At 45.0% G+C, this 24,347-nt stretch overlaps 2 protein-coding genes across 11 annotated transcripts in view; one reads left to right on the forward strand and one right to left on the reverse strand.

The window, feature by feature from the left end:
- Positions 1-24,347, forward strand: part of LOC147018470 (uncharacterized) — a 46,655-nt gene that overhangs the window by 13,205 nt on the left and 9,103 nt on the right. For 3 of the 5 annotated variants that reach the window (XR_015062408.1, XM_085898131.1, XM_085898132.1), the window contains exons 2-3: positions 6,170-6,271; positions 7,680-7,825. Coding sequence is in view for 3 of the 5 variants with exons in the window: in XM_085898131.1 (XP_085754257.1) it covers positions 6,170-6,271; positions 7,680-7,825 (248 nt within the window). In the remaining 2 variants the exon portion in view is untranslated. Of the gene's footprint in view, positions 1-6,169; positions 6,272-7,679; positions 7,826-8,589; positions 9,052-24,347 lie in introns of those variants that run through there. The other 2 variants (XR_015062409.1, XM_085898133.1) reach the window with 1 other exon arrangement.
- LOC147018471 (lysine-specific demethylase 7B-like) overlaps positions 2,281-24,347 on the reverse strand; it is a 155,085-nt gene continuing 133,018 nt past the window's right edge. For 3 of the 6 annotated variants that reach the window (XM_085898113.1, XM_085898115.1, XM_085898112.1), the window contains exons 20-23: positions 22,788-22,808; positions 9,733-9,882; positions 9,452-9,608; positions 2,281-4,411 (exon numbers count right to left, since the gene is read on the reverse strand). In XM_085898113.1, coding sequence (XP_085754239.1) covers positions 4,320-4,411; positions 9,452-9,608; positions 9,733-9,882; positions 22,788-22,808 — 420 coding nt within the window. In that variant the 3' untranslated portion in view covers positions 2,281-4,319. Of the gene's footprint in view, positions 4,412-6,411; positions 6,451-9,451; positions 9,609-9,732; positions 9,883-22,787; positions 22,809-24,347 lie in introns of those variants that run through there. The other 3 variants (XM_085898116.1, XM_085898114.1, XR_015062405.1) reach the window with 3 other exon arrangements.

Genomic DNA, 24,347 nt, shown 5'->3' on the forward strand with positions numbered 1-24,347 from the left:
CAAACTGGTCAAATACTTGGAATGTCTTAACCCTGAGAAATCCCACACACTCACTCATTCATTCTCTCTCTGAAAGGACAGTAGGGCAAATCCTCCCATCTACTTTCTCAACAACCCTCGAAGAAGAAGTTGAATCACTCAACATATTGGGTCTCACTCTCGCAAATGGTGTCACAAACTATTGGGTCTCACTCAGCCATATCTCTTGGGTAAGCCACATTTCAAAATTAGCCTCCAAATCCAGATGCCGACTGGGCATCCTCTGTTGTGCAAAGTCCTTCCTTGGCACACCTGAGCTCCTATCCACCTGCAATGCTTTCATCTGCACCTTGATGGAAAGAATACTGCTCTTTCCTCTGGGAAGGTGCCCTTGCCTCACACCTTGCTCAGCTTAATGCCATGGAAATCAAGGCCTTCAGCCTTCAAGATCATTGGAATATCTTGCGATGATGCTGAATATATAGGCCTATCATTTCACCATTGACAACAGCTCAGTGGTTTCTGTCTTCTTCCACCTCATTTCTGGTGTTGCTCCCTCTCCATGCTTTGTCCTTCCCCCCTCACTAACCCACCCCCCCCCCAGGTATCTTCAGGACGCACACAGTACACCAGCAACCCCCTCCGAGTGAAATTGTCAAAATCTAGAACCACTGCTCACTGCCACTCATTTCTTCCTCTTTTTCCCCCACTTATGGATTTGTTCCTCTTTTTCTCCCACTTATGGAATCCCCCACCCTCTCTTCAATCTTATTCTTCCTTCCACATCTTCAAGACAGCTGTTCACCACAATCTCATCTCAAATCATCCCCCAATCAAAACCATGATCTTTTCTACACCTGTTAAACCACCCACAACCACTCCCAACATTTTGCTTCTGTATCCATCTTTTCCACCCCTTGTGTTCTCTACTTCCCCTCTTCGTTACCTGCATCCCTTGTTTTTCAGTCTCCGTCTATTTTCTCCCTCCGCCCTGCTGTTGGCATTTCTCCCTTCTGCTTCTGCTGTTCCTTTTGTTATGTTGAGTCGTGATCCATTCTGTGTGCTAGCTCTTTCACGAGCCTTGACTATGTATACAAAAAAGATGCTCCCGCCTTGGAATAGTAAACTGAGCATTTGTAATCAATGCTTTGGGGTGCTTCAAAGGATACTTGATGCCTGGTGTTGGCTTAATGGTTAGGGTGGTGGGCTTCGGATTGTAGGATCCTGAGTTCAAATCCCACTCAGCTGTTGAATTAATACCAGGTGGGGTTGACTCTGCCTGTCATCCTTCCGAGGTCGGCAAAATGAGTGCCAGCTTGCTGGTATCCTGTGTCAGAGTGGTGATCCATCCAGGATTGTGCCCAATAGCCCACGAGACTGCACAGGCAGCACCAATGCTCTGCACAGAGTATGATCCCAATGGGTAGATGGAAAGGATACTTGTAGATGACGTCTTTGTCACAAAGCCAGTGCATGAACGTGATTGTAAAGCATAGTTCAAGTGTAAGAATCCCAAATCACTACCCCTATACTCTACAAGCAAGAGCCCTAAACAACTGCAGGATACTCACATGGGGTGATAATGCATTGGATCTATTGTCCCCTTCTACCAAGTCATTTGGGCCTGGTACATTGTACCAAATTATGCTAGTCATTTGCAGATCACCCGCAAATGACAATATTGGGGTCAGGTTTTTATTAAGTAGACAGATATGACAGAAGCAAATTGTAGCCACTGTGGTCAAATATCACGTTGGACACCCAAAAGTGCACAGGACAAAAACAGAACCATTGTGTGTAACCTAGGGCAACCAATGAGCTCATTAGGACGTGCATGTAGACATGGTGGTACAAATTATTGGACAAGCCCAGCTCCGTACCATTAAGACTTTCTTTTCCTGTAACGTTTAACATGCTAAAGAAGTGTGGAAAACAGAATGAACTGTGAAACAAGGAAATACCAAATATAATTTGACATGGATGTGCCTTCGCCGGCATTACAAGTCAACCAACTGTTACGTTTGATCTCAATTAAAAGAGAGTTATGGTCTGCAAAATGATTCTCAAAGTGCATGTGCCCTTTGGAACCCAAGATGTAATCATTTCATCTTTGCATGACACTCTATACTTGTGCCAAGTTTGATTGAAAACCCTTTAGTGATTCACAATTTATCGTGATAAAAATAAAATGATAACAGATGGACAACACGAAAATATGCTTCCGGTGTTCGGCTGCTGAGGCAGAAAAATCAGAGGGGGGTGGGGGGGTTGAGGAGGATATGAGCATACAACACTGACACGTCACCACATTTTCTTTTAATAGGCATACAAACTTCGCAAATGGTGTTTAACAAAATAAGCGAAGTGGTAATAAAAGTAACAACAATACAACCTATAAATACATAGCTGGGCAGCAGTTTTACTGTGCTTTGCTTCCAAACACTGGTGGTGTGGCCGTACCAATGGGGTGTGCTGACTTGCCTGTCCGTGAGTACTGGGGTATGTACAGGGTATGACCAGATCCGATAACTGTCACCTGATAAATCAGAAAGATACTCATGGAAAGATAGACAAAGCAAACCCTCACATCTGCACTGTACATCGGGTCTCAATCAATATAAAAGTTAAAAAAGAACGAGAAGGTTACATTAAAACAAACTATATCAATAAAAGTATGGTGGACAGATAGAGAATTAAAAACTCGAGACCTGCTCCAATCATCAGTTTTCTAATCACACAAAAATGTCAAAGCTTAACATTCAATCACAAACTGTTTCACCCTGATCTAACTAATCAGTGTCACATGAATGAAAAAGACAAGCTTTTGAGAGATGGAAAAGAATAAATGACTTCTCCTAAGGTTTATGCATCTATTGAGAAAAATATACATCTTTCCCAAAACCGAAGGAAAGTTAGGCAACAAATGTTCAACATGGTGGAACTTTCATATTGTTGCCTACTATGGGAAAATAAAAATGCCAACAGTCTTCGTAAAAAAACCCAAAACCTATTGTTACAGGAATGATGGACCAAATGCTGATTTCAAAGGTAAAACCCTGCTTTGGAAACGGAGCTTGTTGGTGGTGGCACTACACTAATATCAGAACGAGTCGTCATAGCAAGGTGGCAACCGAGGTGTGATGCTTGCCAAAAATACGGCAAACGTTAAACTTTCAGAGACCAAAGCTGATATGATGGAGAGGCATATACGTGGACCACCGAGGACAAAATTTAACTGAAAGTGGACAAATCAATTGAAAGGAACCAATTTGATCCCATAATCATCTTCTTTCTGCAAAGACCACACTAAATGAACCATCAGATTACTCAGACACCCTGGTTGATGATGACTGATCATCAAAATGAGGAGCCATAAACATATTATGGATACCAAGTTGGAAAGCTATAAATATCGCTTCCCCTCCTCCTGCACCAGACCCTCACCTTCACCCTTGCTGTATCAAGATATGCCAGAAGATTGAGAACATTAATTTTTTTTTAAAAGGAAACTCCCATTTCTCTCACCACTCCACCTTCAAACCAACATTCCTTCCTTTTGGTTAATAACCACCCCCCCCCCCCACTCCTTGCTCCTTCAACACATAATATGTTGATGGCCCCTAATGGGACTGCATTCCAACCACCCTGAACCCAAGATGTGAAAACTAAAATAAAGTTATAATGCAATAACAAATAAGCAGGAAAGATCCACAATAACACACTCGGATCATCATGCTTTAGCAGCTGGACATGGTGTTATTTCTCACATCAAGTACGAGCACACAAATAAATGCTGTAAGAAAAACCCAAATAACAACAATAACAATTTTTTAAAAACCAAAAAAAACCCTCAAACGCTTCATAACAGGTAAAGAAATGGCAGTCGGAGCCGAACTGGCAAGTGCTATGTGCAAGCAACACGTCCAGTTTGAAAAGTACAAAATAAGTTTCCTTCAAGAGAGCGTTCAATCTCTAGTAAATGAAATAAAGACAAAACATTATGTTACAGAGCTTCGAAAAATCAAGCAAACGTTGTGACGATAGTATAAACTATGTTTACGACTATCATGGAGACTGACACAAAAGCATAAATAAAATTACAAAACAAGCGCAGAGGGTGGAAGGGCGTGCCTTTAAAGACCAACACCCGGTCTGTTCAGCCAAAGCCAGCTGCAAATGCCATAGTTAAAAAAGGCAAAATTAAAACCGTGCAAGGTTAACAAGAACTATGCATCGCATAAAACCCAGAGCAGAGCAGTCCTCCTAAGCCTACATCGAATATGGATGATGTCGGACGTTCTCCACCGCAATCGTCCTCTTGTTCAGAACTAGCACGGCAATCAGAGCAAGAGACGCCCATTCTTTTGGATCTTGAGGATTTTGCCAAGGCGTTGCTTTGCAGTCGCCAGGCCTTTCCTTGGACGCTTTCCACCTGCAAAACATTAGAAGAAAGCACTAATTATATCACACATTAAATGACACGTCGCACCAAATATTGAAGGGGCCCCATATTGCCCAGGTCACGGCATCAAACTTTTAAGAGATGCTGGATTGTGTGGAACCAACATAATGCAAACAGGAAAAGCACACAATCATGATAATGAATGTTTCGTTCAAAGTTCAACACAAATCCAAGAATTAGGGTGGCTATAAACTTCCGTCTCAATTTTAAAACCATTTATCGATGATAACGACACTGCGTACAAATTCCTCATCATGAAAGCAGCCGTTACGGAAGATTAATTCGCTTTCTGGAGCCAATCTTACAGCAATGTTATAAAAGTGAAACCACGGCCTTCCTTTGAACGTGAGAGCACAACATATCCAAGTTCCGTCAGAAGTTCAAAGCCCCAGAACGTTGTACCAACAACAACAGCAGAAAAAGTTAATGTGATTTCAAGGATGTACATCACTTGTGTGATTGCTCTGATAAACGGGAATCTAGACGAGATATATTAATCCCGACAAGGGAATGCTGGAGAGAGAGCGGAGACTAGGTGCTGTGGCTTCACTCTTGTACGGTTCAAAATTGGCATCTGTAGTTGCCCTCTCATGGCTATCAGTTTCACCCCAGGCACTATAACTACTGTACTACCATTACATCCAGCAATCGCACACAGACAGCCAAATTTAAAACAGGATGAAGAGATTGTGAAACTCAATTTGTTTAACCGGGCTTGATGCGTTAGGACGGTCCAGTAATGAGGGGATCATGCACGTGCCACACAGCAAAGAATTTGCACTTACACACAAGTATTCATCCAAAATAAATAAATAAAAACACGTCACGAAGTAACGAAGATGAAGCACGAAGGAACAGGAAAAAAAATGTTAACAGGCAAATTATATCAAAACTGTGCAATGTTAAACAATGCTACAAAAACATACTGTACATACTCATTTTAAGTGTTTTAAGGTTCATGGAGGAACTTGTATATAAATCATGGTCAGGATGACGACATTTAGTAGACATCAGCACATTTTTTTTATTTTACACAAGTAAAACATTGGAGAAACATGTGATTTCGTGGTGTACTGGCAGGCGTAACCGGCGTTGCCGGGCAACGTCGGGTCCCTCTTCCTACCCCACACCTTCCCCTGCCTCCTCCCACCCCACCCCTTGAGAGACCAATTAATCGATATGGCTGAAATAATGATGCCATAGATGTTTATCCTCATTGCCATGTCATGAATCTGGAGTGTGTTCAGTTACCAAGTTTCTTGTGGAGCGCTTGCCAAGTGGCTTAAGCACTCCATAAGAAAGCGTTGATAGGGAACGGCTGGCTTGGCAAGCGCTAGATGGCTGCTTGGTAACAACACACCATTGGACATATGAACAGCATACAGTACATACAAAACACTGACAAAAGGACTTCTTTTTAAAAAAAATTAAACACTTCAAATATGAATGAGTATTTTCATTGTAATGAAAACGTACCTTGTTCAGGCCCACACATCCACCCAAAGACACAAATTCAGCTTTATATGTTAGATTATTCAACAGTGAGACACCTCACACAAAACTGCCGCCATGTTTGCATGATATTTCCGACTTCTTCTTCTTCTTCTTCTTCTCATAGTAATCAGCAAATAAACCTTCTATCCTCCATCATATCATTTTCCATGAGTTTTAAGATGTTATATTAAAAAAAGGCTCCCATTAATTATGAGTGCATTCCTGCTATTGCAGACATCGCTGCGTGATGACGTCATGTGGAGGGATGTCATTTTCATACCTCGCATGGAAGCAAACACAGGATATTTTTGCTTGTAACAATCATTGCAAATTCTGGTAAGCAAACGTTGAGTTATAAGCCACACGTCACTGTCTGGCAGACAGAAAGTAACTGAATTTGACATCTCACAAAGTTTTTTTTTTTTAATGAAATATCACTATTTTCTTTCCTCTGCATAATATGAAGATTAACGTACCTTCATTGGGCGGTGTAAATTAGACAGCTGCCACGATCGCTGCAGACAAAACATGAATTACCTCGTTTGAGCTGTAATCAAAATGTTACTTTTTTCCCCTCAAAAAATGGTATCTTCATTTAATAATAGAAGATGCGTTGTTCAGTCGTCAAATGGACATGAGGCCATTAAAACAATCTGAGATACGTGGAGAGAAAAAGATGGCGGCAATTTCTGGAGGGCGTGGCCTGCAGAATGGGCGGCGCTTATGACCCATGGACACAATTTTTTTGGAAATGAAAGCCAACGGGCAGGTCGTACCAATGTTAAAAACAGGTCGCCAAAACCAACAGAGCAATTACGTCTCGTCATCCAATCAATCGAACAAGAAATCAACGTGCGCATAATAAATAAAGGCCAGTACATCCACAATCTGATGGGCACTGCATGATCAAGGAGTTCACGGAAGATCATGGTTTACGAGCCCAAATACGAAGCATCAACTAAAGTGGAGTTTTCAATGTTGAAGACAGTGTATCGAATCATGGAAACCTACCGTGTGGAGAGACAAATTACAGAAGGCATTTACACCTGTGTAAAGAATCTGGATAGTTTTATTTTATAAGAAGTCAGAAAAAAAACATTCTTAAAAAAATGAAAAAAAAACATGTAGGGATGGCATCCCCCCAAAAAACAACCAAACAAGGTAGGAAGGAATGACAAGGAAGAAATGACACCACAATACAACATCGCAATCTTTTTACGGATTGAAATCACGACATCTTTTGACATTTTTCCGTCTCAATCCCACAACAAACAAGAGTGAGAATTGCTTTGCAATATGTGTCCCTACCAATATGAAATTTCTACCACCAATATGAATATCCCTCCCAATATTGGTGAAATCAACATCAATACTAATTGGTGGTGTCCCTACCAATATGAAAAGTCCACAAAGGGCATAACTGTGAGAAATTGACAAAATGCCCTGAAACCCAAACGTATTATGTAACTTATCACAATAAAGCCATGTCCCAAGTTTCAGTTAAATATGTTAAAGGGTATGGGAAAAAAAATCTGAAAAACCACAGGTGGGACGGACAGACGGAAAGCAAACCTATAGTCCTCTCCGGTGAACCAGTAGGTAGGGGACTGATAGAATACACAATTACACCAACTCGCACTACAAATCAACAACCACCTCTAAAATTTAAGAAATTTTCATCTCTGCCTTCAAACAGTGCCATTTATTGCTGCCAAAAAATTAAAATATCGATTTTTGTCCGTAGCCTGATGGAGTACTGCTCTCCCCTCTGGGCTGGTGCTCCTGCCTCCCACCTTTCTTGGCTTCACGCCGTCGAAACCAGGGCATTTAGGATCATCGGCATCTCCCGCAATGAAGCTGAGTCTTTGGGCCTTCACTCAATCACCGCAGGTTGGTCGGTGGTCTTTCTGTCTTCTACCGACTCCTCTCCAGCCTTGCCCCCCCTGCTCTCTCTGCGATTTGTCCCCACCACATTTCCACAGGGCGCTCAAGGTCCGCCAACAACCCCCTTCTGGTAAAACTACCAAAATCACGAATCACTGCTCATCTTCACTCTTTCATTCCTCTTTTTTCCCGCCTTTGGAATAAACTTCCTCACTCTATTCTTTCCCATTCTTCCCTCCAGGCTTTCAAAACAGCTGTTCACCACCACCTCTTATCTTCCCCCATCCAAATCCTTGATCTTTACTACCCCCGATAATCCACCCAAGCCCACTTCCTTCATTTCTCCTGCTTTCCTTCCTGAAAGTCCCTGAAATGTCCATCTTCTCTTCGCCATGTTCCCCGTCCCATCCCCATCCCTCTCCCTTCCACAGTTCACCTAATGTGTCTGTTCCCCACTGTTTTGTCCCTTCCACTCCCGCCCCTCTTGTCTCATGCCTCCTTGATGTGAGTTGTGTGTTTGCTCTCATACGAGCCTCGACCAAGGTATACAAAAAAAAAAAAAAAAAAAAAAAAAAACATAGACATCTTCATACAAATGTTACTATTGCCACCCATGACAAAAATGACAAAAGATGTCGTGGTGGCAACCCGTAAAAGGATTGTGTGTTATTCCTACCTTGTTTAGTTGTTTTTTGGGGATTCCATCCCAACATGTTTTTTCATGTTAAAAAAAAGAAGTTTTTCCTTACTTGTCAACTCTATTTTTCCAGATCTGAATGCCAATGATGTCAGCATCCAGTAGATCCAGCATTTACAATGGGAACGAACCTGACCCCCCACTCCCCTCAATGATGTATCTCATACAAGTCCCTTCCCTAGTTCCCTTCATATCCTGTTTCTTCTGTCTCCACTCGGACATTCTGCAAACCTGTTGTCCTTCACTTTTGGAGTCATCAATTTATTTTGAAAGAACACGGCAGAATTTTTCTTTACCCTCTCTCCTTCCCTTCTATTCTATCCACATACTCCGACAACCTCCCAATCTTGGAATCATTGCAATTGCTTCAGACATTATTGTGCTCAGCTGAATGGCATTTATCAACAATCCGGTGGATGAACAATTCGACAATTTTGCGATCTCTTGATTTGGTATTTTAGCGATGTATTTTGGCATGATTTAAATCTTCTAAGTTGTGAAAACGTTTGAGAATACAAGGTATGACTTCACTCTATAGTAGCTTCTCAGCATATCATTTTGTACACATTTGAAGGGGTGGCCTTTTTTTCTTCTTTTTTTTCCTATCCCATCCCAACATATGGAGTATTACCATACTCCGTGGATAGACACCAGATCCTTCTGTGGGGGCTGGGAATAAAGCGCAGATGCTTGATCAGCTATAATCACGGCAACCCCTCAAACGAGAATGCATGTCCTCCATAGGATAGCGATTTCGCGAAATAGGATATTCCTTCCCCCCAACCTTCAGTCCTCTCCCTCACCACCCTGACCTTTCCATGTTTCTACAGAATTGATTGGTCCTGTGAAAATACTGAAGGAGCTTGTTGCACATTTTTACTTAAAAAAAACCAAACAACAATAACAAAAAAAACAGGATTGTAGAAGTACAATACTTTTGATTGATGGAGAAATGCCTGAAGGCGTTCCGGAAGTACTCTTTCGGGATGACAAGAAAACGCCTGGAGCCATCGGTGTGGCACCACGAACCGCACCAAGAGCCCCACCAGGTGAGGTGTACTCGTGGTCTGCCAAGCTTCCAGAGAAAAACTCCTGTGATAAGTGGAATTAAGTAGCATCGTAATTTAATTTTTTTTTCATTCACTTCCTGGATAAGCCATTCATAACGCATGGATTACCTGCTCGCAATGAAAATAACCAAGACCAAATTGCACACCTGTGACCGTGGTTCTGGTGAGGCATGTTGTTCTACCAGTGTTTCTCCAGTAAGTACCTCCTCCTTCTCTACACTAAGTTGCGCCGGTGGTGGTGTTGACAATGATGTCTTTCGCTTCGCAGGTTTTTTCTTCTGGGGTTTCTGCTGCTCCTGGAAATAGTACAATGAATGTTAACCATCATGAGCCTATATCAGGAAGACAAGAACTTGGTTGAATTAAATGTTCCTTAAAAGGCTTCATCAATTATTCAGAGCACGGTTTATCCTCAGCAAAGCCAAGGGTTCAAATATATTTTGTAAGAAAAAATTAAAATATCAGCAACTACACAATTTAGTCACTTGGAAAGTTGGACAAAGTAGAGCATCATTTGTCTACAGTGACCTGGAAAAGTATTCACCCCTATGAATAATGCCACATTTAGATGAATTATGAAGAACTAGTGCGTGGCCGTACGTGCAAAAAAAAAAACTTTCAAACCGAGTGCCAGAAACAACAAACTCACAGGCCGTTCCTTCGCTCTCGCGTGCCCGTACGTGCGTGAAAAAAAAACTTTCAAACCGTGTGCCAGAAACAACAACCAGATAGGCCGTTCCCTCGCTCCCGCGTGCCCGTACGTGCAAAAAACAACTTTCAAACAACTACACAGGCCGTTCCTTCGTTCTCGTAAACGACGACTGGATTGGGGCATTGTGTTTATCTATAAATGCGCATAAGAAATCGAGAAATTATAAGAATACAGTAAGTCATCACTATCCGGAAGTCCGTATGTTGTAACCCGTAATGGGGAACGCGCTCTAACTTGGCCATAACTTGGGAACCACTTGTCCGATTAATTTCAAACCTTGAAAAGGCAAACAAACAGAGATTGCTGGAATTATAGATGGATCGAAGCTAGATACTGTGGGTGCAAAACGCCAAGCAACGTGTCCTGTCATTGGTAACTGAGGATCTCTTCCCCAACGGCCACGCCGACGCAGCAACATGTCCTGTCATTGGTTTGGTAAATAAATGGCCATAACTTGGGAACCACTTGTCTGATTAATATCAAAATTTGAAAAGGCACATACTCAGGTCCCCAGCAATATACCTGGCAGGTTTCAATTAGATCGGACCAGTGGTTGTCAAGAAACAGCGGTCACAGACACACACACACACACACACACACACACACACACACACACACACACACACACACACACACACACACACACACACACACACACACACGCAGATTGCTGGAATTATAGATAGACTAGTGCGTGCCCATACATGCATGCATGCATGCAAAAAAAAAAAAAAACTTTCAAACCGCATGCCAGAAACAACAACCCACAGGCCGTTCCTTCGCTCTCGCGTGCCCGTACGTGCAAAAAAAAAAAAAAACTTTCAAACCACGTGCCAGAAACAACAACCACACAGGCCGTTCCTTCACTCTCACGTGCCCGTACATGCGTGGCCGTACGTGCAAAAAAAAGAAAAACTTTCAAACCGTGTGCCAGAAACAACAACCACACAGGCCGTTCCTTCGCTCTCGCGTGCCCGTACGTGCAAAAAAAAAAAAACTTTCAAACAACTACACAGGCCGTTCCTTCGCTCTCGTAAATGACAACTGGATGGGAGCATTGTGTTTATCTATAAATGCGCATAAGAAATCGAGAAATTATTAGAATACAGTAAGTCATCACGATCCGGAAGTCCGTACGTTGTAACCCGTAATGGGGAACGCGGCTGAGGATCTCTTTCCCAACGGCCACGCCTACGCAGCAATGTGTCCTGTCATTAGTTTGGTAAATAAATGGCCATAACTTGGGAACCACTTGGCTGATTGATATCAAACCTTGAAAAGGCACATACTCAGGTCCCCAGCAATATACCTGGCGAGTTTCAATTAGATCAGACCAGTGGTTGTCAAGAAACAGCGGTGAAACACACACACACACACACACACACACACACACACACACACACACACACACACACACACACACACACACACACACACACACACACACACACCTGGAATTATAGATAGATGTAGAAACAATCTCTACAAATGAACTTTTTTATTAATAACTGAACAGGTCAAACTAAACACTGTTGTAGTTGAAGGAGGTCAGGAATGTCAGGAATACCTGCAAAAAAAACCATGTACAAATCAAAATTCACTGGTTGTAAAAGTAATCAGCCCCTGAGGTCAGTACTTGGTGGAAGCAGCTTTTGTAGCAATGACTGCCATGAGTATTTTTTGGTAGGTCTCTACCAACTTTACACAGTGAGATGGTGAAATCTTTGCTCATTGTTCATGTGAAAATTGCTCTAGTTCTGCCAAGTTTGATGGGGATCGTCGATGGATCGCAATCTTAAAAAGTCTTGCCATAAAATGTTCAATTGGATTCAAGTCAGGACTTTGACTGGTCACTCAAGAACATTATTTTCTTCTTATTCAGCCACTCTCGTGTGGCTTTAGCTTTGTGCTTCAGATCATTGTCTTGCTGAAATGTGAATTTCCTACCCAGTTTCAGATTCATGGCTGACTCAAGTAGGTTTTCATCAAGGATTCTCCTGTCCTTTGCACCATTCATTGTCCCTTCTATCCTGACAAGCTTGCCAGACCCTGCTGATGAAATGCAGTCCCATAACATGATGTTGCCACCACGGTGCTTGACAGTAAGTAAAGGGTAATGTTGGCAGGGAGATGTGCAATGTTCGGCTTGCTCCAGACAACGGTTTGAATTCAGACCAAAAAATCCTTTCTCGACATGCCTGCAGTATCAAAAAGATGCTTTTTCACAAACTCCATACAAGCTTTTAAATGGATCTTTTCCAGTAATGGCTTCTTTCTTGCCACCTGTCCACAGAGGCCATCTTTGTAAAGAGAACGGGATATTATTGATTGATGAACACTGACCCTCATCTCGGAGATTTAGCCACTGACTTCCAATCTCGGAGATATAGCCTTGCAAATCTTTCAAAGTCATTGTTGGACTTCCAGTGACATCCAGAACCAGTTTCCTGCTTGCCCAGCTGCTGAGTTTGGATGGGTAACCTGATCTGGCACGAGTTTGGGTTGTATTGTTACGAATCTGGCAGCCATGTGCACACAACAGCCAGGTCCTATAGATCAGTTATATCGGTAAGTACGTGTTTCTAATTAGCGTCCCGTCCCTAGTCTAATGGGAATTAAATGTTCGTGCGCTGTGGAGTTATTTTGATAGTCAGGGTTTTCTTTTACATCACTTAAAACAACGACAACAACGCCCACCTTCGCTTTCACAACAACAACACTCTGCTCGCTGCATTATTCGCGTGCTCGCTGGCGAGCGCGTGTGTGGGCGGAGTTTAACATGAGCATGGCGTCCCTCTTTGGCCAATCGGCAAGGAGCGGGTGTCTCACCCACCCCATCTCCCACTCAGCACCATCGCCATTACGCACGTGGCCGACTGGCCGGAGGTGAGGAGGTAGGCGGAGCTACAAACGCCTCCGATCGGAACTCCACCCAGAAGGGTGGGAGTTGCCCCGCCTACCATGGCCCGTCCAATGGAAGATGGCCAGGGAATCGCGCGATGGGTCCGACCAATCAGGAGGCGAGTGGCCAGGAGAAGAGGCCCCTCCCTCCGAAAGAGGAGAGTGTGGTTGTCGAGACGAGCACAGGGAATTTGCGTCCAGTCTGCTCGAGTGCGCGTCCAGTCTGCTCGAGTGTGCGTCCTGGGTGTCTCGAGTGTGCGTCCTGGGTGTCTCGAGGCACGTCTGCCTGGGTTTGCGGCGGACTGCATCCCACGCTTCAGAGGTGTCTCATCCAGCGCATTACAGCCAGCGGTCGACCATTTCATCAAGGGAGATCACCTCGTCTCGCCTCCTCTGGATTCGGCTACTATGGTCCGTCCTTTGGTGACCGGAGCTCCGGGTGGACAGCCAGCCGTCCTGACTCCCAGCCGAACTATCCTCCTCGGCTGAAGAGCCGAATAAAGACCCAGCAGGTCCATTTTCTTTTTGGGTGTGCATGTCTGTGTGCGGGCTTGTCTTGCCCAAGTAGAATTGTTGAGCGCTTTTGCCTGTACATTTGATACATTTCTTATTCGGATAACTCTGCTCTTTGTGTGTTAAGCCCCCCCCCCCATTGTAAATAAATCCCCTCTCGTTGAATGTCCCGGCTCGTCCTTGTCCTTTCTATCATTGGTTTGCCATGCTGCAAACGGGAATTAGGTGACCTCATTGCTGCCGAAATCATGCAATCGGCCCGGCAGGATTCTTTTACTCTCCGCTCGGGGTACGGCTCGGATCCGGCTCGGTAACGGCCCGGATCACGCAGATCCTGCCGAGGGTGAATTTCCCCAGTAGCTTGGATGAAGTGGGTATTTAGGTAAATTGAAGTTGGCAATTGACCCTATCCCACGTGGTCGATCTATTGGCGATCTTCGGTGCGATCAGGGACCCGTCGGCTCCGGAGTTATCCGGGGTGACGACCTATAAATTCCGGGTGTTCGGTGGAGCCGACTGTACTGCTCCACCTAGCAGCGGTGCTCGCCGCCAACACCCAGCCCCACAACAATTGGTGATCAGGAGTGCGATTCGGCCCTCCGCCTACGTAGAGAAATTCACGGGATTCGGGCCATGGTTGTGGAGCAAAACCCCCCATTCCCTCTTAATTAAGAGCGGTTGAAATTTATTCCGGAACGCAACATGGCGAACCAAGATGAGCTGGGGCAGGTGGGTAGTAGTGCAGGTTTAGAGGAACCCATGGTCCAGGATACCTCCATGCAGGAACTTTCCCCGCGATCGGACCCAGAAGTTGTAATGGGCGCAGTGGGGGCGGCGGCGCAAGAGCGCCCCCTCCATCAAATTTTATCCCCGGTCCCCAGCGAAACCACGACCGACCGAGGCAAATCGGCTGCCTCAGGGACGTTTGACATGAGACAGATGTTGGAGGCGTTGATGCGGAAAATGGATGACAAAATGGATGCGAATGCGCAACGGTTGGAAAAGAAGATGGATGTGAACGCGCGCGATGTGCAAGGAATGAAAAACGAAATGAAAACGAATGCGCAACAAATGCAAAACAAAATGGACGCAAATGCGCAACGAATGGATGGAAATGTGCAGGCACTGAGGGGCCATATGCGAACACAGCAAGGGGAAATGCAGAGCATGGGGTTGGGCCTGCAGGCGAACATAAAAGGCATAATGGTGCCTGCACGTGGCGGAGCGACCGAGCCGACCAGAGGGAGTGCAATTTGTGTCCGGCCCGCGATGGAGACGGGTGAGGTCGGGACGATGAGAGACGCCACCACAATTGATGGGGAGACGTGTAGGACGAGACACGAGGGGACGACGAAAAAAATTAAAAGAGGTGACGGAGACATTAACAGAGACGGAGATGCAGAAAATAAAGGAGACAAAGGAGGAAACAGCAGAGACGCGGGAGATAGAACAAGCAGAGAATGAATTAAACAAAACGAAAGAGGAACCAGAGACGCAGAAATCAATAGAGGTGAACGAAATACAGGAAATAAAAGATGGACACACACACAGGTAGGGATAGTGGGGGACAATGAGGTTGAGCGTGGGGAATGTTTGGTGACCCGGTGCGGGCATCAGGATAGCCTCCTTCAGGAACGGAGGGAGATGGGAGGCTCCCTCGAAGCGGACTGCGACCAGGTAGGTCCGGTCGGGCCGAACGAGGTTGAGCAGGTGAGTGATGTGAACGGGTACACGCGGAGCTTGGGGGGGGGTATGGAAACCCCGGGATTTTTTGAGTTGACACGAATCTCCAATGTGATTGTCCCGGAGTGTGTGGTGAAATGTGTGAGCAGTACGAGTGTCATGGCATACGTGAGTGCATGTGAGGAATTGGTACGCGGACCGATCCAGATGGGAGACGGGTATAGCGAGCCGAATGGGCCGCTAGCAAGTATTTCGGGAACCGCACCGGTTCCACGGGACGTCGCATACGGGTCCCGTTTCGCATTTAGCGAGCGGCCCTCGCAGAAACGCTCCACGTGGGATTCAACAAGGCCTCGTGGACAGCGAAAATGGCGGCGAGTGTTGTTTGAATTCAGCAAACAGGGGTCCCCATGCAAGCGAGTGTGCGAGGCATCACGTGCTGCGTGCCGCGTGTTCTGTTCGCAGAACACGCGGAGCGAGCCCCCGGGACAACGTTCTAGGGCGGGCCTGCATGGCAAGCCGTGTAGGTTCCGTGGGCGAGTGACGTCACCGGGGATTTCCCAGCGTGAGTTGCGGGTGAGCTGCACATGTTGGTTCGCATGGGGAATCCCTCAAAGGCGAGTGCTTGACAGGGCGACGACAAGGCCTCGATTATCGCCCGATGGAAGGGACGAGCGAGTAAGCCGTAGACCGCTGCCTTGGCAGTGCAAAACAAAACAAAAGTAAAAAAAAGCCTCGGTCCAAATACATGGCCCGGCAGAGATGTGGCAAGCATCCTGTTTGGGCATAGGTGGAATAGTTTCGCGGAATGGGTTTAGCTTAGTTAGACCGGCCTCATGGGGGCATGAGCCGTCCTCCATGGGGTACGTGGACTAGTTAGTGGGAATTTAGGTTAGATTTAGAATGGGAAATGGATTTTGGGAGACACGGACAAACATGGAATGTGTAGTGGGGATGCAGATTAGCTACGTATAGTTAAAAGGAACGTGCATTTGAATAAGGGATGACGAGGGGCACGAGCTAGTTAGGGGGACGTAGTTGTTAGAGTGTGATGTGAGAAATGAAAAAAAAAAAGGGAATGTGTACAATGAGTGAATGTGGGACAGCGGGCCCAAGAGTGAGTGGAGCGAATCCCACCTAAGTGACACCGGGGTCAGTGTAATGTTAGTTAGTGGGTTAGTTAAATTTACCAAAGGGAGGTCGTTCTGTGTTGGTGGTGTATGGAGGCACGAATCCCGTTTGGAGGGTGTAGGAGTCCATGGACCGGCTGGCAGCGTGGCTGTTGTAATGAGCGTATCGAGTAGAGGCCCCATCCAGGGCCAAAATGCCACGTGGGCATCGGAGGGGAGCAATTCCAGGAAGGGCACCCCCCCCCCCCCCCCCCCCGCGTTCATAAGGAGCAGGTAGGCTCAGAGACAGCCTCAAGGCCCGGGGGTGCCGTAGTTTGAGATTCGGCAGGAGGGAAATCCCTGCCAAGTGAGCCACACTGCCCAGCCATGAAATTGTGCAAAGGCACGAGTGAAAATTTGCGGGCAGGGCCAAATTTATAAGGGACACCAACACAGGTGACGGGAATCATGGTTTTTAGAACCAATAGTTTAAAGTGACAAGCGTTTTGAAAAGCCCCGGGGTAGTTTAAAGTCAATAAATGCGAGGATAGTTAGGAAATGTACCCCTTCGCACCATCCACCCCTTCGCTCTCTGTAGGCCACTGGACCCACCTTGGGAAAGATGGCTGAATTATGTGGGAGGCCATTCTGAGGCTTTGTTGGGCCTCGAGACAGGACACTAGCCTCTTCCTTATTCCCCTCCAAAAAGGATTTTAGGGGTTGGGAGTAGACTCGGTTGACAGGATAGGTTAGTCAGACAAAGACAGAAAGGGGGTTAGGGAGATGAAATTATAATATAATAAAATAACAAGGGGCTAAATTTTGTTGTTTTGTTGTTGCAAATTAAGGGAGTGGGAATGGACAAAGACAGGCAAAGGCGATAGGTTGGGGGGAGACAGTCGGGCAGGTCCGAGCCCGCCTTCAGAGCGGCCAGTACCACCGCACTCCCTCCAGACCCACACGGACCATACCCGAGGCCGGCCAGCTTCATATGCCGGCCTGTTGTGCTACAGTTCCTGGTCCGCATTGCTTTGCCTTGCCATGCCTGATTTGCCTGCCACCCCTGTTTGCATTGCCCTTGTCACCATCCATCCATGTGCACCAGGACCATTCAGCAAGCATTTGCCAAGACTGCCCTGCAGGCAGCCGTACAAGGGGACTGCATTTGAGCAGCCCGTGCGTTCATTTGTTTTTGCATTCATCCATTTCCATGAGCCAGAGATTACATTGAGCAGCCTGGCCACCTCTTCTGCATAAAGGCCACTTCAAATGGCCTGTGGGATGGCACATGGCCTGCCGTGTTTGGGTGAGTTGCCTCCAGCAGCTGGGGTATGACAGGAACGAAGAAGGTTCACGGAAAGAAACACACAAGGGGGACCTTTTGAGCAGGCCCTGAGGACGACTGACCTTCAGCTGCTGTGCACTCACCCACACAAACTGGTAACATTGCTGTGCCTTTATCCCACAGATGACAGGCTCTGGGCCATGGTTAGTGTAAATATTAGTTAACATTGTAAATAAGTTTAACGCACCTGTGTGTCTGTCTTAGCGCTGGCAATTTAGTTAAGTCATCTGGTATGAGTCTGATAGTTACGCAGCGCACTCGGTTACTTATATTTGGGACATGTATGAAAAAATGTCGCACTCAGGGATCCGTAGGTAAAACGTCCTGGGGGAAAAATGTACACATGCGGGTCACATGAAAATTTGATGACACGGGATGAGTCTGTAAAAAGGGGAGGGGGTAGTGTTACGAATCTGGCAGCCATGTCCACACAACAGCCAGGTCCTATAGATCAGTTATATTGGTAAGTACGTGTTTCTAGTTAGTGTCCCATCCATAGTCTAATGGGAATTAAATGTTCATGCGCTGCGGAGTTATTTTGATAGTCAGGGTTTTCTTTAACATCATTTAAAACAACGACAACAACGCCCACATTCGCTTTCACAACAACAACACTGCTCGCGGCATTCTTCGAGCACTTGCCAGCGAGCACGTGCGTGGGCGGAGTTTAACATGAGCATGGCATCCCTCTTTGGCCAATCGGCAAGGAGCGGGCGTCTCACCCGCCCCATCTCCCACTCAGCACCTTCGCCATTACGCACGTGGCCGGAGGTGAGGAGGTAGGCGGAGCTACAAACGTCTCCGATCGGGACTCCACCCAGAAGGCTGGGAGTTGCCCCACCTACCGTGGCCCGTCCAATGGAAGACGGCCAGGGAATCGCGCGATGGGTCTGACCAATCAGGTGGCGAGTGGCCAGGAGAAGAGGCCCCTCCCTCCTGAAGAGGAGAGTGTGGTTGTCGGGACGAGCATAGGGAATTTACATCCAGTCTGCATGAGTGCGCGTCCAGTCTGCTCGAGGCACGACTGCCTGAATTTGCAGAGGACTGCATCCCGTGCTTCGGAGGTGTCTCGTCCGGCGCATTACAGCGAGCGGTCTACCATTCATCAAGGGAGATCACCTCATCTCGCCTCCTCTGGATTCGGCTACCCTGGTCCGTCCTTTGGCGACCGGAGCTCCGGGAAGGGGTGGACGACCAGCCGCGTGCTCGTGGCTAGGTAGCCAGCCATCCTGACTCCCAACCGAACTATCCTCCTCGGCTGGAGAGCCGAATAAAGGCCCGGCGGGTCCATTTTCTTTTTGGTTGTGCGTGTCTGTGTGCGGGCCTGTCTTGCCGAAGTAAAATTGTAAAGTGCTTTTGCTTGTACATTTGTTACATTTCTTAGTCGGATAACTCTGCTCTTTGTGTGTTCCCTTTCCCCCATTGTAAATAAATCCCCTCTTGTTGAATGTCCCAGCTCATCCTTGTCCTTTCTATCATTGGTTTGCCGCGCTGCGAACAGGAAATAGGAGGCCTCATTGCTGCCGAAATCGTGCAATCGGCCCGGCAGGATTCTGGTACTCTCCGATCGGGGTACGGCTCGGATCCGGCTAGGTAACGGCCCGGATTGCGCAGATCCTGCCGAGGGTGAATTTCCCGGGTAGTTTGGACGACGTGGGTATTTAGGTAAATTGAAATTGGCAATTAACCCTATCCCACGTGGTCGACCTATTGGCGATATTCGGTCCGATAAGGGACCCGTCGGCTCCGGAGTTATCCGGGGTGACGACCTATAAATTCCGGGTGTTCGGTGGAGCCGACTCTACTGCTCTACCTAGCGGTCGTGCTCGCCGCCGACACCCGGCCCCACGACAGTACGATGCGTCTTCCAGTTGCATTTGAGTATGGTGAAAGGATGGATTTCACCGCACTCAAATGGATATAATGAGTGACAAGTCTGAAGACGACGATGGTTCACAAGCGGTATTTGATGATGGAGATTGTTTCAGAAGTCAAGGATGTGACAACATGATAATGTTTGACCAAGTTATAAAAATGATCAACATGATGTGGTACGAGTGACAGGTTATTTGCTGCAATATGTCGAAAATCCGGTTTCGTTCAACAACTTTAAAAATTTGACCTTTGCCTAACCTTAAAAGGTCCCAAAACAATGTTGTGGACATTAAAATAAAGGAAACAGGATACGTGCTATAGCTTAATGGAGTTAGTTCGTAGAAGAAGGTCGAAAACTCGGTTCGATTCCCACAACTTTGAAAATTTGAACTTTGTGAACTTTAAAGGTCAAAAGTCAAGGATTATGACCTTTGGTGCAAAACTTCCTCTGGAACATTCCAGGAACAATATAACGTCATATAGGCTATATGGCATTTCAGACTCCTCGGATTATCCATACTTTTATGAAATCAGCGTAAAAACAAACTTGAAGGGGGCACCACGGGCAAGGTGTTCGAGATAGAGAAAAATGGTTTGAAGACTATAGGTGGGGAATGACCTCAAGATTATGCATAAAAAATATTGTCATCCTAGCTCTCAAAGTTTGGGCGGTCATCTGATTTTTATGTCAAAATTCGAAATTTTCTAAGTTCATGACCTTGTGACCTTGACCTTGGGACTAAAATGAAAAAAAAAAAAAAAATCGAGCTCCGTCGGGCTATGCAGGTGCCATTGGGCTAACCAAATACCGAAACCCCTGCCAGATTCGACAACCCCCTCGGAGAAGATGGATTTTTATGTCAAAATCGCAATTTTCTAAGTTCGTGACCTTGTGACGTTGACCTTGGGACGAAAATGAAAAATCGAGCTCCGTGGGGCTATGCAGGTGCCAATGGGCTAACCAAATACTGAAACCCCTGTCAGATTCGACAAAACCCCTAGGAGAAGATGCAAATTGAAATCGGCTACCCCCTAAAACACACGTTTTTTGTGCGTGGCTCCGGCCATAATGGGCGGACCATGCCCATTTTCAGGAAAACACAACTCGATCATGATATAAACCTCCCACCAAGATTTCATCAGGATCGGATCAAAACCCACGGAGCTATGCTCGGGACAGACAGAAAGACATACATACAGACAGACATACATACAGACAGACAGAAAGACAGAAAGACAGAAAGACAGAAAGACAGAAAGACAGAAAGACAGAAAGACAGACAGACAGACAGACAGACAGACAGACAGACAGACAGACACACAACAATAACGAATATAGTGGTCACTTATATTTTTCGTGAAAATATTTTTTCGTGAACCAATTATGAAATCTTCTTATAACCCTCTCCTGAATGGTGCTTCTCCACCAGTTTATGTCTGACTTCTTTAGAAAGCCCCTCGGTCTTTCTGTTTGCCTTGTAAGTTGGCCAAGTGAGTTTTCCCTTAAAACTCCTGAGATAAGGGATGGGGGGAACTTAATATTTAAGTTAAACCACTGATTACATCCACAAAAGTAAAACCTATTACACTTGTTTTGTAACCTTTCAAAAAAATAACTGTTATGTGTACACACACACACACTTATAGAAATAGAGTATATTTATTTATACTGTTCTGTATTATATTAGATGTCATTAATATAGTTGTAACTACAGTACTGTATAGATTGTTTTGTTTTGTCAGGTTATGGTACTATTTATCACCAATTTTGCATAAGCTTAGAATGCATCCTCATCTCTTACACATTATAATAACAATATCGTTTAACGCACTTTTTCAAAATGCAACGACGACCTTGAAGGCATCATTCGAGCAAAACGATGTCCAACTGTATATATTCACTGAAAAACTGTATATATATATATATATATATATATATATATATATATATATATATATATATATATATATATATATATATATATATATATATATATATATGTTGTTGTTCGTCTTTCGGCTGCTCCCGTTAGGGGTCGCCACAGCGGATCATCCGTTATGATCCGCATACTGATTTGGCACAGGTTTTACGCCGGATGCCCTTCCTGACGCAACCCTGGTCGCCTCTTACGACACAGGGATAAGGATTGGGTTTTGCCATGATTCCGGGCTGCCCTACACCCTCTCATAGCGCGGCCCAGCGCAGAGCTCCCGTCCTCAAGCGATCCTCCAACCCAAGCCTCCGAGTAGCCAGATTACAGGCGCACGCCACTACGCCCGGTATATATATATATATATATATATATATATATATATATATATATATATATATATATATATATACATATACATATATATATATATATATATATACATATACAGTGCATACATATTTATTTATTTATTTTTAAACATCTTAACGTTTTAAACCTCGATTTATTTTTAAACCTCGATGATGCAAGGTTTATCGAGGAGCTAGTACATATACCACATGCAGGACATGGACATTAGAAGAAATAATTGTACTTTAACACAAATAAGGACGTGAGCAGACTTCACGCATGCACAGGAGCAGAGCGCCATTGGACGTGTCAAGTGAGTAGACGTTGGACAAATAAAGTGTATAAGAGTTGATCCTGTAATCGCAGCCGAATGAGCTCTGTTCAGGTTGGAATGAAAAAAATAATAATACTTAAATTAAATAAAAACACCAACATAAACATAAATTAAATAAAATTAAAATCAAATCAACAAATCCATTAATAAAATAAAGCAGAATTAAAATAAAATAAAAACACCAATCCTTGTATCATTTACACAAATCTCTTTCATGGGTGACAATCAACGCAAGATCGATGAACAGCAAAAGTACAGCATGGTAAAGCATTCTCAGACATGCTCCACTAATGATCTGCCTCATCCCCTCTCACCACACACCCCTGGCAGGCTGGTAAAGAGGGGGATGATTGTACAGAGGTAGAGATAGGCATTAGAAAGGGGAAGGTTGTTGGAAGAAAAAATGATGCAAATATTAATGAATATAATGAGCAAAATAAGCCCCACCTGGCCTCCAGGGCTGTCAGGCTTTTTGATGTGGAGGCAGTGGCGAGGAGAATTGAAGGAAAAGGGAAGGAAAGAGGAGGTGGATGGGTCAGTAATGGTTTAGTATTAAAGACAAATTCATCACAAAATAGCAAAAATAACATGAAAATGAGCACTGGTTCCCAATTACACACGACATTGATTATTATTATGCACGTTATAACAGCAGATGTTTAATAGTCCAACAATCATGTAGTCTGGAGAAGCATTACAAGGTGCATGAGCAACTTCTGAATATCGGTGCTTGACCAATATGGCTTGCTACCTTTCAACAACACCTTTGAAATCAACAAACAATGGACCAATCAGTAAAACTCTGGCCCAATGGGGGATGGATTAAAATCGTTATTTTTACCTGTCATGTGTCACAGGTCGACAATAGTTCTGCATGGTTGTTGTTGTTGTTGTTGGGGTTCTTGTTGGGAGTCGATTTTTGAAATGCACACCCATTGATCTAACAGCCGCCAGAACCTACCTGCATTTGTCGCTCGTTTCCACCCACCATGGCACCAGACGAAATAATAAGGCTGCCATCTTGATTTTCTGGTAGGCCGAACACAACAGGCCTATAGGCCTCTGCTGATTATACACTGGCCAGGTTTGTTGCATCAGATTTCCATTGGCCTTGTTTGGGTCAAGTGTTATTCATGATGAGGGACCCCAAACAAAAAAAAATTCTGAGTGATCGATTTTGTGTTGCAGGTTATGACCACAGTGCAGTCATTCTTGTGATAGAACAGTTAGCAGTTTTAAAAGAGATCAAACCAAAGCTCTGTTAAACCGTTTTCATAAACAACCATGTCTGTATTTTCAAGAAAACGTACAAAAGAAATTGTAATAACAATTATAATCGTTCTATTTCTTCTTATTATTTAACGGACACAATTATTCCAACGCTCTTGGGGGGTTGGCCGGGGTAAGTTTTGGCCCAATTCCTTCACAAACCGGATGTCAGACATAAGAACCGGGCCGTCTCTATGGACATATCTCGTGCTTTTGATACAGTCTGGAATCCTGCCTTACTCTCCAAACTGTTTGCCAATGGAATCAAAGGATAACTTTACAAGTGGCTTCCTAACTTCTTCGATTCTCATAGCCAACGTGTGGCACTCAGCAGAATCCTTTCATCTCTCTATCAAGACCGGAGTGCCTAAAGGCAGTGTTCTGGGCTCAGTCCTATTCCTGATCTTCAGAAATGATCTCTGAAAAATCCGCTTTTGCTGATGACTCTACCCTTTGCCATGACATCCCTCATCCTTCAGACAGGAAGGCTGCAGCCTCTTCCCTCTCTTCAGACCTTGACAAAATTACAAGATGGTCAAACATTTAAAATATGTCTTTCAATCCTGATAAATCTCACATTCTCACTACCTCTCTCTGAAAGGACCATCTGGCAACCCCACCCCCATCCACTTTCTCAACAACCCTCTTGAGGAAGTTCAAACATTCAAACTCCTGGGTCTCACTATCAACTATGGTCATTCTTGGGCAAACCACATTTCAAAGTTGGCCTCCAAAGCC

The sequence above is a fragment of the Eptatretus burgeri genome, chromosome 10 (genome assembly GCF_056783735.1).
Source record: "Eptatretus burgeri isolate ZD-2024b chromosome 10, Ebu_testis_v1, whole genome shotgun sequence".
Taxonomy (NCBI): Eukaryota; Metazoa; Chordata; class Myxini; order Myxiniformes; family Myxinidae; genus Eptatretus; species Eptatretus burgeri.